At 41.3% G+C, this 16,144-nt stretch overlaps 1 protein-coding gene and 2 long non-coding RNA genes across 3 annotated transcripts; all 3 read left to right on the forward strand.

Moving 5' to 3' along the window:
* The first annotated feature begins 475 nt into the window (after window positions 1-475).
* On the forward strand, window positions 476-2,046 carry LOC119474983. Its single transcript, XR_005203697.1, has 4 exons — window positions 476-1,516; window positions 1,623-1,691; window positions 1,819-1,893; window positions 2,003-2,046. It is a non-coding gene; the product is annotated as an uncharacterized LOC119474983 (long non-coding RNA).
* LOC119474981 lies at window positions 2,041-10,506 on the forward strand. Its single transcript, XM_037747386.1, has 2 exons — window positions 2,041-2,083; window positions 2,184-10,506. The coding sequence occupies exon 2, from the start codon at window positions 4,964-4,966 to the stop codon at window positions 6,383-6,385; it is 1,422 nt and encodes a 473-aa protein (XP_037603314.1). The 5' UTR covers window positions 2,041-2,083; window positions 2,184-4,963; the 3' UTR covers window positions 6,386-10,506.
* A 3,389-nt stretch (window positions 10,507-13,895) lies between these two features.
* Window positions 13,896-14,180, forward strand: LOC119474982. Its single transcript, XR_005203696.1, has 2 exons — window positions 13,896-14,015; window positions 14,094-14,180. It is a non-coding gene; the product is annotated as an uncharacterized LOC119474982 (long non-coding RNA).
* The last annotated feature ends 1,964 nt before the right edge of the window (window positions 14,181-16,144 follow it).

The raw sequence follows: 16,144 nt of genomic DNA on the forward strand, positions 1-16,144 counted from the left end.
ATACCTATTCAATCACGCATTGTCAACCGATAGTCATGATCTAGTAAACTGACATTTGACAATATTTTCTTTAGCAGGAACAATCATAGTTGTTCTCACACCTTTTAACTTTATGAAGTTTACAGTATACCACCATTCAGAAGATTTAAGCTTTGCTGCTTCGTACGATATTGTTCCATTTTTATGTCATCTTTGCAACTGACCATTTTACAGTCAGTTTTTTTTTTGGAGGTCAGATCGTCCGTCCATCCCGCCCTCCCTACAGCAGCCAGGACAGGTTTTACAGTCTGGCTGCTACGGACGACCCCCCCCCCCCCCCCCCCCCCACCATGTTATAGTAATAGTAATATTTAGAGAAATGTATTTGGTAACTACAAACTGTTATGCTCCCCCTCCTTCTGATCATGCTGATCCTGTCTCATGCCTAATCTTGGTCTGTGTTTCTTCTCTCCAGGTGTGGCTGCTCTCTCTTGATTGGGAGTCAATAAAGAGGGGGAGGGGATTTGGGATCACTCTCTCTTCCACTCTGGCCTGGCAGCAGCAGCAGCAGCAGCAGCAGCATCATCATCATAGTGACCACATGTAGTTTTTTGTTGTTTCATTCTTTATCTTTTCTGGTGAGTCCGGTGGTCTAGTTTTCAGTGTTTTGTTTCTGTTTGTCAGGGTTTAGTTTGGGGTTTTGTTGTTTAGGGGTAAAGGGAAGCACCCGGTTCCGCCGGCTCTGTAAGAGCTGGGCTGAGGTGGCTTCCCCTCTTTTGTTTCTTTTTGCCGGCTCACCAGTTTAGTTAGTAATGGGACAACTTTAGGGGTTAGTTTGGTTTTTTACTTAACTTAGCTCTTTGGTTAATTATTGGTCAATTATTTCTGTGTTGCACTTAAAGGGACCGTTTGTAACTTTTTACACGTATAAATCTATCGGGTCAGTGTCCCATGCGCACTCCCATATGTGCGCTCACGTGTGACTACGCTGTTCAGACAAGACTCCAACACAAACTACACGAGTAGTATATAGATTGTGGCTTTGTGCGTGCATGTGAAATGCGCCTGCATGTGTGTGTGTGTGTGCTGGTGTGTGTGCGTGGGTGTGTGTGCGCGTCCACCCCCCCCCACCTGGTGAAAATTTCTTTAGGAGATGTATCTGTGATGTAATGATTTGTTAACATCTAAATTGTTAAATGTGTGTTAGTACACCACTATTTTTTGATGGTAGTCATCTCCCAAGAAAGCGGTGCAATTTCGGTAGAGTTACAATATAGAGGTTTTGTTTTTGTTTTTTCCATGTACTGTGTATGGGGCAAGCTCACGCCCTGTCAACCATGCGTATTCATGAGATTGTATGTCATTAGCTCCACCTCGTTGTTGGCGTGTTTACATGTGCTTATTGTGTATAAAATGCAGTCATCTGAGGTCTTCGTTTTTACCACTTCATCAGCAACTTTGAAGAGGCCGCCGCCGTACACATTTCTTGCATTTTCACATCGTTGGGGTATTTTTTTACCAATGGCTTCTATTCCATGTGAGTATAACCATTTTTATCTAACACGGTTATTTTCTCTTCCAATAATACTAGTGTGATTTTATAGTAAAAAAAAAAAAATGTTCTTAACAGTTTTATTTATTAGGTTATACGGCCCGTGTTAGCAACCGCGACGACAGAGGTATTAAAAACATTCCACCTGCTGATAATGAAGGTATTTAATTCATTATACTTGTTTTGTATTTTGTTCCTTATATAGAACTATTTATTTATTTTTTATTTTGTTTTAGACTAAGTGTATGTTTTTATTTATTTTTGTTCTGCTGTTTTTTTACTTGTAGTACCATCAACCAGCGGCTGTGGAACACGTGTTCAGAAGAGAGGGATCTTCCAACCCATAAACCAACTTTCAAACGGTGTGTACATGATAAAATGTAGATGTTAAAATAATACTTTGATAATTAATACATTTGATTATTATACCTAAATACTAAAGTGTGTGTGTGGGTGTGTGTTTGAATCTAGAAGAAGATTCTGACTTTGAGGAACCAAAGCACAGGCTTAAAAGAGGATAAAGGAAGAGCAATGGGGTCAATTGCATACATGGTATGTATAAGATTACAGTATTCTATCTGTATTTACGATTATTTTTGTGTGTATTAAGTCTTTTTTTCTTTTTTTTTTTTCTCCTAATGTCATGCATCAGACCGGTGATTGATGAGGGTGCCATTGCCTCAACATTAGAGGCAGTTGTGTTGGCTTCTGTTACCGAGACGCTTCGATGTGAAGCTGCAGAGGCCGTGCGTGTGATCTTGGAGGAATTGAAGCCGTTAGAAGCATCGAAGAGAGAGGCGACCGCAACGCTGCTGACAGATATTTCTCAAGCAGAAGAGGACATTCAACAAGGTGGGTGTGAACCATACAGTGAATGGGGGGGGGAGTTGTAGTACACCTTTTGCTTATCCTATTCTACAGTTGGGTGATTCACTTAGTGATTTTGAGGAGAAATCCTCTGACACACTCCCTGCAACACAAACGTGTGTGGGGGAGGATAATGAGCAGCCTGGTTCTCCAGAACCAATAGAATTAGTCGACTTGAGCGGACTCTCTGATCTATTTTCAACCTCACAACGACAGTCAATTCACCAGGATCAATATACACAGACAGAGGTTGACGGTCGTGCAACTGAGGATTTGACATTAGGGGGTGTGGGTGAAATGGTCAACAGATTTGATAAATTCGAATGCATGCTGAACAGTAAATTAGCAGAAATACAGAGGTATAACAAAGAACAAACTGAATCTTTGAATAGTAAAATTACTGAATTAGAAAAACACAACAAAAACTTATTAAATACTGTCCTGGCCCAGTGTAAATCAGATCTATTATATAGAAGTATTCTGACTTCTGACATTGGTGATCTGCATACAGCCAGTGGAGAACTGGTTAGAAGCCAGAATCATATAGTTAAGTTTCTAGCTGATATATCAAACATCCTAAAAAGCAGACCTGCATCATAGCGGTCAACTAATAGCGGATAACATGTCACCTCGTAGAAAAAATTTCAAATATAGCGATGACGCTGGTCGTAACGCTGCTAATGATGATGTTAATGAGGTTGATAGTGATGATGAAATCTCTCATGTCCCTCATACTGTCGAAGAATATATAGCCATTAGTGATCAATATGCAATGAGACATGGGCTTCCACAATGTCCCAGTACAATACCGAAACTATCAGAAAGTGGTCTGAATTCAACAATGCTAGGTTTAATTCTATTTCCTCGGTTTTATATGGTCTTATTACTGATTTAACTGTCCCTGTGTCTGCTGGTGCACATGCCTCTGTGTCTGCTGATGCTGGTGGTAAATGTGCCTGTGTGTCTGCTGCTGCAAATTCCTCTGTGTCTTCCGTTGATGATCATAATGCTTTGATCAGTGCTACTGCCTTTGTTGATGACAATGCTTTGAATAACGAACACCATGGCTGTGTGTGGTAATGGCGAAGCTTCTCTGAGTGTAGACAGTGTTATCAGATTTGTACAGGAGGGGGCGGGTAGACTTGTAGAAAGCACCCGTGCACCTGTTAGAGATATACAAATTAGAAACATACCCGCATTTAATGCCTCTGATTTGCGTCAGCGTGTTGATTTTAGAGATATTAATCTTGATAATCCCGAGCAGATGCCTAACCGAGTTAGAGAGAGACGGTCTGGTGTGATTGAGAGAGCCTTAGAGGATTCGCCACCCAGTAGTGTTTTAAATGTCATCTTGAGAGGCCCATCACTGGCTAGCGATGTACAAGCCGTCTTAAATGCAGATAATGAATACAATGTGGATTTGTTCATGGAGGAAATATCACAGGTCTTAAAAGCAATGACGATTCTATGACAGACGACGAATTGGAGTTTATTGTTACGGTTGCCAGGGATAGTAGTGGTGGATCACATCGGCTGAGATTGGATCAAGTTTCCTATGATGAAATTTTAGCCAAAAAAGGTTGACATCTGTACAATCCTGACAATATGGGGAACAACAATCTATGTTTTTCTATCTGTCTTACACATTTTGTTAACAATACTATGGCACAGGATGAAAAATTGGAATATGCAAGACAACTGTACACTGCTGTCGGTTTTGATCACATGCACAAAGTATCGTTCTCCGATGTCACCAAATTTGAGAAACACTTAGACATGAAAATAATAGTCTTCCATCATGGCCCTGCGCGTAAACGCTTGCAGTGTTTCCAAACATGCGATGCACCACACAAGCGTACAGTCTGGTTATACCTACACAATGACCACTACTATCTGATTGAAAACCAGACAGGGTTTTTCAGTGCTTTATATGTGTGTGAGTATTGCTATGATACATATGAAACGCCTCTGTACCACAACTGTAAGCATCGATGCAATGTCTATTTTACACAGGAGTGTCACTTACCAAGGTCGCATGTTAAAGTGCCCTGACTGTAAACGCATTTGTAAATCACAATTCTGTTTCAAGCAACACAAGGTACATGAAGTAAAACACAAAGTTATACCGTGTACAGCATTAAAATACTGTGAGGCATGTGGAAAAACATACAAGGTTGGTAAAAAAATGCACAAATGCGCACCCATTGTCTGTTCACACTGTGGCGAACAAAGATTGGAAAGCAGTGTGCCACATGAATGCTTTATCCAGCCAATCGAGAAGGCTGATCCACAGAGAAAGTACATCTTGTTTGATTTTGAGACACGTTTCAACGATGGCAAACACGAGGCAAATTGTGTGCTCAATGGATATTGATGGAAACAAGTTTTGTTTCAACACATTAAAATGCGTGGATGCCTTTGTGAAACGGTACAGACGGCCCAAATACCGTGGGTATATGTTCATTGCGCACAACGCATCAGGCTTTGACAACTACATTCTGCTTGAGTACTTTGTCAAACAAAGGATCACGCCTATGGTGACGATGAGGTAGCAGGGTCATTCTGATGTACGACAGTACATACCGACAGAGGTGGATTGATTCGTTCAGTTTCTTACCCATGAGACTAGCCAAAACACCTGCTGCCTTGGGGTTTGAGGATTTGGAGAAAGGCTATTTTCCCCACAAGTTTAACACTAGGGAGAATGAGCACTACATAGGCCCATACCCTGCCCCATCTCAATATGGGTATGACACCTTGTGTGAAAGTGAGAAAACCTCTTTCATGCAATGGTATGACACAGTCCGAGATGAAACTTTTGATTTTCAAGCTGAGATTCGTCGCTACTGTGTTAATGATGTGGCAGTGTTGCGCCGGGCATGCACCATTTATCGTGAAACATTTCACGACTGTACACAGCTTGACCCGTTTGCGTTTACCACTCTACCATCCAGTTGTATGGGTGTATTCAAAACACTGTTCCTACCCAGAGACACTATAGCCCTCACATATGAAGGTGCATACACCAAACAGAATAAGACATATTCAGATGTGTCTATGCAGTGGCTTGAATATGTGGCCCGTACAGAAAACATTGAGATGCAACATGCAATCAATCGTGGTGAACAGCAATTCGGCCCATACTTTGTGGACGGGTACAATCCAGCTACAAACACCTGCTATGAATTTGCAGGATGTTTTTTTCACAGATGTGTCAAATACCATGTTCAGGCAGATTTAAATCCAGTCACCAAAGTCTCCTATGGCGAGCTATACCGTGCTTTCAATGAAAAAATAAACAAATTGGAAACACAACATGGCCTTCGCTCTGTAGTGATGTGGGAGTGTGAATGGGGGTTGTTGTCAAAATCAAACTCTGCAGTACAAACATTTCTGACCACATACAAAAAAACGGAACGACTCGATTCCAGGCAGGCTCTCTTTGGTGGGTGTACAAATGCCATGAAACTGTATCACATGGTGGAAAATGACGAAAAGATTTGGTACTACAACTTCACAAGGCTGTATCCCACAGTTCAGGCAAAAAAACTGTACCCGGTTGGACATCCCCAGGTTATCCATGGGGACTTTGATTCCATCGATAATTATTTTGGGTTTGTAAAATGTACTGTGCTCCCGCCAAGAGGTTTGTTCCACCCAGTCTTGCCCTACAGGTGTCAAAACAAGCTCATGTTCCCGCTGTGCAGCAAGTGTGCTGAAGGTTTGAACCAAACATCTGATTGTGCTCATAGTGACAGTGACAGACAGCTGTCAGGTGTGTGGGTCTCGTTTGAGCTTCAGAAAGCGGTAGAAAAGGGTTACCAGATAGTCAGCATTGACGAAGTGTGGCATTTTCCCAACAAGACAGACACATTGTTTAAAGGGTATGTGAAAATGTTTCTGAAATGTAAAAAAGAGGCTTCTGGCTACCCAGGGCATGTCAAAACACCTGATGAACAAAAGAAGTACATTGATGACCTATTTTGAAAAAGAGGGCATTAAACTGGATGCTAACAAAATCTGTGTCAACAAAGCTGTCAGGAGCTGTAATAAGTTACTCCTAAACTCTTTGTGGGGCAGATTTAGCATGAGGAACAACATGCCTTCAGGCGAGTTGATCACTGAACCATCCAGGTTTACACAACTGATGTTCAGTGACCATTACGATGTGAAGCAATTCTGCTTCATGTCAGATGATGTGGCTATGGTGCAGTGGCGCCATGCGGACAGTAGGGGTTCCCGAATAAAAGACGTCAATGTCTTCGTTGGCGCTATGACGACTGCTCACGCTAGACTTATGTTGTATGACCTCCTGGACAAACTGCAGCAGCGAGTGTTGTATTGTGACACCGATAGTGTTGTTTTTACATTGCAGCCTGGTGATTGGGTCCCTCCCCTAGGTCCCTACCTAGGGGACTTGACAAATGAGATAAACGATGGTAATGTGTGTGGAACCCCCGAGGAAGACTTCATCACAGAGTTTGTGTCGGGGGGGTTCCAAGTGCTACTCATATCGCACGAGACAGGGCAAGACGCAGGTAAAATGCAAAGGCATAACATTAAACGCAAACAACGCCAATGTGGTTACTCACACGTCATTGTCAGGTCTAGTACACGCATTTGTGGCCAATAAGAACACAGGGGCAAGCGTGATGACTGTATCTGAAACCATCAAACGTGATAAAAAGAAGTTTCATCTGAAAAACGAGACAGTTTTTAAGAAAGTCCAGGTGGTGTACAATAAGCGTAGAGTGTTTCAGGATTACACCACTCTGCCTTATGGATACTAGATTGGACCTGGGTTTTGATGGCAGACTACAGCATCCGTTTAGCCTGGTGGTAAGCGGTCCTTCAAATTGCGTAAAGACATTTTTTGTCAAGAATGTTATAGAAAACGCCTCAAAAGCCATTTCACAGTGTTGATAATATTGTCTACATTTACTCGTGCTGGCAACCTTTATATAACCAACTCCTTAAGACAAGGGATATTAACTTTGTGAACGGTTTACCAGAATCTGTGTGACTGTGCTTCTACCCCCAGACAAAAATAATCTACTCATCATAGACGATTTAATGAATGATGCCAGTAACAACATAGAAGTACAAATTGTTTTTACCAAATATGTACATCATAGAAATCTAAGTTGTATATATTTAGTGCAAAATCTATTTATTCAAGGCAAGTCTAGCCTAACTATTAGTTTAAACACCAACTACCTTGTTTTGTTTAAAAACCCCCGGGATAAATATCAGATTACTTTATTGGGTAGACAGATGTTTCCTGGCAACACCAAATATTTTTTGGAGGCATTTAATGATGCAACTAGTTCCGTTTACGGTTATCTACTTATAGATTATAAAGCTAAGACACCCGACTTTTTACGACTCAGAACAGGATTGTTATCAGACCAATCGGTTGTGTGTATATATACCTAAAAAGCAGAAGGGTGAGTATGTCGTCACGTATGCAGAGGAATCTGGCTCTGCTGGAGTTGTTATATAAATCGAAGCCGCACATGCAAAGGGTTATTGTGATTAATGCAAACACAGACTTTATTCACGCTCTGTGTGAAATAGCTCTCAATGTAACGCGTGGTAACATGCCTCTAACTGACCAGCAATACAAACAGTTGAAAAAGAAGAAGACAATCATTAGACTCATTGCAGACAAACAAGTCAAGCATTTTAAAAAGAAAAAGTCTATAAATCAGACTGGTGGATTTTTATTACCTCTGCTAGGTGCAGCTATTCCTTTTATAGCCGGTCTTCTACATCGGTAGTAAAATGGAGCACACCCAAAAAATGTTTTTGGTCCCTCAACAACAACTGGACTCCTTAAAGCAACAGCAGCAGCAGGAACAAAACAGCGGATCCATAAGACAAACGGTACAAACTGAACTAGATAGAGCCATGACTGATGTATTGAAACTACTGGACACAGACATGTATGAGAAGGCCAAAAAATATGCGAATATTCTACAGCGCTACCTGTCTATGGTGAGACAGGGTGAAAGGGAAAAGGGTGTATTGACCTTATCATTACCTGTAAGTGAAAGTAGTGATACACATGGCTCGAGACTCAACGTTACACCCAGTGTTGATAATGTTAACTCTAAAAAGGATCCGATATTAGATGAAGTTTTAAAACATATGCCCAAAAGAAATCTGAGAAATGCCGATTATATATTGGAAGCGAATAACCCGGTCAAAAAATTTGATATCTTGGACTGATCAGGGAGAAATTGTTATTAACAACCAACCTGTCAGGGGTACACACTTGTACAATTTAGTAAAAAGTGTCACGGCCTCACATCATTCATCAGACAGCTCTAGACCCATGGGATGGGAATTGTTTTTAAAAACATTGGGCAGTTTAAATGTACCTCTATCTGCCATCCCAAACACCCTGGTGCGTCGATCTATTTCTGAATATAAAGGAGGTGATGATACAAACAGCGAAAGTAGCTTTATGACCCATGACAAACCCAACAGCAGGAAAAGGGGAAAACATTCACTGACTGGTTCACAAAAGTTTAGCACGCCCCTCAGTACACCCTGGGCAAAGCATTTTAAGTCCCCTAGGATGGACAGTACTGAATGGTTATATTTTTGAATTCTTTGTAACAGTGTAAAAAAAAATGATATATTTTTATATCTTCTTTATGATGTTTTTAAATGAATGTATTTTTTTCTACTTTTTCTTCGTGCCCATGTTTAAATGATTGTGTTTTTATTTTCTTTGTGACAGTGTTATCTATCGAAATTGTACAATTCAAATTTTGATGTCTTCGTTGTTGAAAACTGTGATACCTGAATAAATATGAGTGTTGACAAAATCCCGTTTTCGTAATGTTTTTTATTTTCAAAATTATCATTACATCACATATTTATTCCCAGATTGTAAACATTTAAAATTACACCCAAGACATACACTAGGTTGTATTTTGTTAACAAATTTACATACCAGAGTGTCATTACATACAGGATTAGTGTTGTACATGTTTATCACACTATTATAAGTCATTCCTTTTTGAATATGACATAGAAAAAACAAACAATGCTGCCCACAGGTGATAGCATGTTTATCCTGAACCTGTCTTCTACAATAAGACACATCTGTACAGTTTTTAGCCAGGAACCTGTTTATTTCCTTTGGAAAATTATTCCAGTCAGGGGGGTTACCAAAACTGTCAAAGAAACATCCTTGTTTGTATTTTGTAATATAAATAGCCAGCCAATGCTCACCAGGCATGTTAGAGGGATGTGTGTTTACAATCAGCATAGCTGGGAACTTACAAATATAGTGTTTAGGCAGTTGATTGCACGCTAAAATACCCAAGAAATTTGTACCATTAATAATTCTTTTTCTAACAATGCTAGTTAGTTCTATTGTTTTCATAGTGTTTTAGTAGTAGTCCATGAGCACTTGTCTCCTGTTTGATATCTCAATAACCAAGTCAAAAACAGAATAACATATCAAATTAACGGTTCGCGGCAGAGGGTTTCTAAAACGAGCTTCCATCCTCACATTGCCTGTTTTAATTAGCGAAACGTTCCCTGAACACCCCTCGTCTGGTTCCAGGTTGAAACAGAATAATGAATAACCAGTGCCAAAATCTGGTCTTGAGATGGCCAGTGATCTGTCTTTTAGGTGACGACCAGTGGTTTGTATCAGTTGGTAATACTCTCTTGCGTACTGCCCTCTCGCAAGTTGTGGTTGAAATGGTTTTGCGGGGTAAGATTGTCCGTCTGCATATAGACACATAAACTCTGTGTCGTAGTGATGGAAATTAAATGGGTTACGTGCATAACTCCCAGTATATCCCTCGTTGTCCACAAATGCTATGATAACAAATTTAGGGATGTGCCCTATGTAGAGATTTTCCTGGTTGCACACCCGTGTCCCAGCCGGGATAGAGAAAGTTTTCAGTGCCACTCTGTCAATAGCATATTTAGCATTAGTGTGCTGCAGAGCCCTGCTGTGAGCCAACCTGACAGTGGGTGCAACAGAAACTTTTTTTACAAATACACTGACCGATACAATCTTAAAGCGATACTGGTCATTTCCAGCAGTCATTAGAGAGAACTCATCTTTGGACCGTATGAATTTCAGAGAAATATCCACCCCGTTTAGCAACAGTTTTTCTTGAAAAACAAATCTGCATGAATGGGGGCAATTAATTCGACGATACGGCTGGCTCCTGTGAACTTTCCTCTTGTCACCAACCCCTGATTGTCTCCTTCTATCGATGCATCGTCCATGTGATCACCGGTGTCTTTACTAAACAGAGCGGTGCTAAACTGTGTATCCAATGTGTCTTTTCCATAGTTAATCAAACATTCAATTATTCCACGGTATGGATATGTGTTGGACGATTATGTTATAAGCCTGTCCCCCAACATTATATCCACCTGTGAGAACAGGGTGCATCCTGGATAGTTTATAAAACCCACATTAGCCAGGTTTGTGCCGTCAGCATTTGTAATCCTCACACGCGTAAACAGGTAAGTGTCATTTAGGTCAAAGTAATCCTCTCCACTGGCCGATATGTAAAACTCCAGAGGTCCAGTGTCTGTTATAGCAGATACCGGGGGGATTTCAACAAAGGTCGATTTTTCAATGGAAGTCTGAATGTACGGCACGGTAAACAGATCCAGCTCGGTCTTCACACACTCCTCCGACTGAATATGGATGAGCGCCATGGATTTTTATTTATTTATTTTTTTCAGTGATTTTAACCTAAAAATATGTCTTTTGACAATAACCTGGGACGTTTGCGTGGAGCTCTTCTGCCTTTGGTGGCTGACTTCTTTTTGGCACCTCTGGGTTTTTTAGTAGCTGTTTACGTTTTTTAGACACAGGACGGTTACGCCCATATCCTGCTGGGGGCCTTTTCAGTGGTCTCCGAGTATATACTGTCATTCCATTTACATCCTGATTTCCTGACATGGTTTTTTCGGGCTATATTGGACACAACGTCCCCCAAAATATTTGTGGCAGCTGTTTTTAAATGAGGTTTTGCTATACTGAACCCTTTTTTTAATAAGGGCACAGCCATTCTAAATAGATTGCGAAAAATACTGCCTAATCCGTTTCCATACTATGTACTCGACCCGATAAACCCCGGTAATTCACCACCAGCTTGATTAAGATAGTATGACATATACCGGGCATCATCGTGTGTGTACGGTGTGCGCATCATTTTTTTTTTTTTCAATGAACACTTAGAAATACTGCTTCACCGGTCTGAAGTGTAGTTTGACAATCACTTTCCCGTAGGCGAAAGGTATATAGTGGTTTTGATCGTCTTTTAATGAGATCTCTATACCATCAATAATTGATTTGGAGAGCGATGTGTAGTGTGGCTTGTCATAAGTCAGAGTGGGCATACGACGAACATCGTCCGACACATTTATACAGCGGAGAAGTGGTACATAACTATCACCAGCCAGCTGATAATCTACAATGTCGCTATAAACAAATATATTATAACATCCTCCATGAATGTCAGCAGGGTGAGCTGCTGCATAGTGTTTCATAGAATTAGGGGTTACAGGTATTGCAAATGGTCCCACGGTTTAAAACCCAGTATTTCAGCCAATTTAAACGTTAACGTAGTTCCCTCTGCCCCCAAAAAATACACCCGATTTGTAATATTATTATACATTAGAGTTATGCGTGATGTGGGGGGGTGAACGAGGCATTTCGAATTAAATTCTTTTACTATTTTAGGTATAGAATCATATAAAACCAACAGATAGAGCTATAGTAAATGTCTTCTTTGATTTATAATCATAGATAACCACAGTCGAATCAGAGATGGGGAAATTAGTCCACACCCTAGGATATTGTAACTCAATAATGATATTGTAACTCAATAATGCCCACCTCATATGGTTCTTTCAGAACAATTGGCTTTGCAAGTTTTGTCCTGTAGCGCCATATCTTATTATTCGGGTATATCTGTAATGAGGCATTACTGGGTAGTGTAACATAAAAAACGTTCCTCTCCATCGTTCTGACCTCGACTGTGTCTCGATTCAAAAGTGAGGCGTCAGCGGATAGCACTCGTCTTTTTATGGAGCAGTAACAATATCTTTATCAGAGACCCAAGAGTTACATTTTTCGGGCCAACCCAACCATTTTACAAGGACCTGACTTTTACGTCCTGATTTTTTTCTGTCCAATATTTTCTCTATTTTAAACACTTTGTTTTTATCGATAATTACCAGTTGTAATTCGGGGTCATAAAACGTACCTTTCAACACCTCACCACCACAATCCGCTAGTTTATACACGGGGATCTCTGGCTATGCGCTCCGTTATTATGAACTTTTCGTCTGTAAACGTTTGTTCATAACCTTTTCTAAAAACACCCCTAAATTTGGAAATTCTCACCGTATCCCCAACCCTGTATTTAAAGGACACTTTTTTTTTTAGATTTTAGCTTGTACAAGTTGTTAAAGACATTCATAAAGATCTTCTCATTGTCTTTATTTACAGATGCGGGAGGTATCTTTACTGACCTATGATGAGACTTGTTATAGGCCTCTACAAGGTCCTGGATTATGTCAACATATCGGTGTGAATTAACACTTGTTAAATATCTCCACAAACGCGTCTTGAAAGTTCTGTTAAAGCGCTCCACCACGCTAGCTTTAGTCTCATTTGATGTTGAAAAATGTTTGATTTCATACCGACTCAATACTCGTTGAAACTGTTTATTATAAAACTCTGTGCCTTTGTCCGTTTTGAGTCTTGCTGGCACCCAGCCCTGGCTCAGGATGATTTTAAAAGCATTTGTGACAACCCCCGCTGATTTGCTTTTAAGACACTGTACCCATGCATATTTAGAAAATATATCAGTACATGTTAACAGGTATCGCACACCGTCGTTTTCCACAGAATATTCACTCATATCGACTAGATCGATCTGGAACTGTTTGTCGATGCCACTAACCAAAACCTTATTCCTGGGAAATGTTTTAGCCGCTTTGGCATGTAGAGTATACACATCTTGTCCCAATAAAAAGCATCTAACATCTGGCAGCGCTGGTGTCACCCCTTTACAATCCCCGACCGCTTTGCGTGGTTTATACACACTACCAAGACCCACAGGATGAGCAGGGTCGTAATAAATCTCCTGCAATGTGTTCTCCATGATGTAAATGAATCATAAATGACAACAATGTGTTTGTTAGATGGGCTTTTATTAAAATGCTCTGAACATAACAGAAAAAACAAACATCTTTATACAATTTATCATCACACATTTTTAAAACTACAATACATTCAAACTATTTTTCTGTGGCTATCAAAAGAAAAAACAAGAAAAGGGTAAACAGATATACATTACACAGCAATTTCACAACCGTTGCACTGTTTTTTAGTCACCTCCCATGAAACCTCCCAAAGACATCTCCTCAAAAAGTCCTTTATCACATCCCTACCCTTTTTGGTTAGGCGTGGTTCCTCATGAGGGACCGCCGTTCCATCCACAGCATTTTCTTTTTCTTGAGATCCAGTCAAATCTATCACAGCTGGTTTAGCCATCAGTTCCACATGGCCTACCACATCAAATTCTTCTTCTTCTCCTTCTTCTTGCGATCCAGTCAAGTCTATCACAGCTGGTGTGGCCATCAGTTTCCACAGGGCCTGTCACAGCAAATTCTTCTCTTCTTGTGATCCAGTCAGGTCTATTACAATTGGAGTGGCCAACAGGACACTCGGAAAATCCATCCTGCGTTTCCTCATCGACCCAGGTGCCCTGTTTGACATCTATAAAAAACATCAACATTTGTATTTAAAAACGAGATAAAAAATATACACACACACAATATATAATTGTAAAGGAATACACACAACCTACCATTCGTTATTAGTAGTCGACATGTCTGATGATTTTCAGTCTACACATGGTAGGCAGGAGAGCAGTTTGCGGGCCAGTCGATATATCATCAGAACAAAGCGTTTTCTAATACTCTCATAAGAAGAGACGATTCTGTCTCTTTTGATAGCTTCGTCAACTTCTCTGAACACCCTTTGCATGGACCGCCAGTCGCACCACTGAATAAAAAAGAATGTTTTAAACCATGAGTCACACTCCTGACGAGTGAGCGGGTAAGGATGTAAGATCCAATCTTCACGGCCTCTGGCCGCTATCACACTCTCCCTATCCACACAGACACTGAGAAAAATAAATTCCTCTGCATATCTGTTGAAACGGTCGGACTCAACCCGATATAACTCAGGGCCCGTAGCACTGTTCCACTGCGACACATAGAGTATCTCAGGAAAACCAGCCTGATCCAGGTCTCGGCAGACGACAGAGCGAAACAGTTTCCAATCTTTTACGGACAAAGAATCACTCCATGTTTCACCCTCTGTATAACCATCACATGCACGAGTCCGTACAGACAACATAACACGACCATCGTGATATCTAACCGTATAAACATACCCGGTAACCCCCTCCAACTCTTTCTTTAATTCTGACGGCGCCCCTGTTGTCAGACCATTCCCCCGACGTTCCTTTTTGCGAGGAGCCCTGTCCACGGCCACCTCATCGTTGTCTGTCACCCTACAGAACGTACCTAGTGAGTCGTTGGTCTTGGTGGGATCAGGGAAGCCGATGAAAGCCGGAGCCATGGTTATACAACAGTCCTCTCGTGTGTGTAGAAATCAAGTGGTGGATAATACTCAGCTGAATGGTGAATATATATAGTAAGCGTAGGTAAACACACCCACACTGGGTGGAGCTAATCTCATGCACCCGCATAGGGGGCGGAGCGGGCGCGCACGTGCACACCCACACACACGCACGCGCATTTCACATGCACACGCATGTGCGAAAACCGCAAAGTTATATCTGGTGAAGCCCGTCTTGCAAAACAGTGTCAACTCTTCCTGCTCCAGCCCCCCGACCACGGCCAGAAGACACAGGGGAGACGTAGCTTTGGTCTCCAGGGCTGGAGTCGATGCTCCGCTGCCTGCTTGCCTTCACTCACACACCGCGCGTGTTCTCACGCTCCACTTTTACGTGCATGCGCGCTCACTACACACTGCAGAAGAGCTAGTTTAGCTCTGAGAATATCTAGTGAATGTACAGTGGACGTTTGTGCAGAAATAACTGCTGCAGCTCCTCCAGACCAACAGAGGTTTCCCGTGTCTTGTGAAGTGACGGGGCTCCGCAGAGAGAAACGTTATCGTCTCCGACCAAAACTCCGGTGTCTCCCCTGTTCCTGGTCGGGAGGCTGAAGCAGGAAAAGCCAACACTAGGATCAGCAGTGATTCATGGAGAGACCTTCGTCTGGTCAGCTAACATTACTGCCAAGCAGCTGAAATATAGAGTGATATTGTGCTTTTAGCTGACGTGTGTCGCCTCACTGTTTTGAGCGATGCTCGTCAGCCCGATGCTGACTTTTGTTGACTTAACAGCCACAGCATTTCTGATTCTTACAAACAGTCCCTTTAAATAAAAACTTCTATATTTTTGAAAACTCTTGATTCGTGTGATTATGTTCGACCTCATCAATGAGTTTTTCTCGGGGTCGTAACACAAACTGTAATCTATTCAATCACGTAATGTTAGCTTGGTCATAGATGCAGTGATTTAGTGATGTAGTTTACGAGGAGTTGTGAGTTATATTTACATTATTTCAGAGGTTAATATACAGTACACAGGATTGTGATAACTGTAGTATGTTCGCTGTGCCCCCGAATGGAGACAGCACTGTGGTCGGGAG

The sequence above is a fragment of the Sebastes umbrosus genome, chromosome 16, assembly GCF_015220745.1.
Source record: "Sebastes umbrosus isolate fSebUmb1 chromosome 16, fSebUmb1.pri, whole genome shotgun sequence".
Classification (NCBI taxonomy): domain Eukaryota; kingdom Metazoa; phylum Chordata; class Actinopteri; order Perciformes; family Sebastidae; genus Sebastes; species Sebastes umbrosus.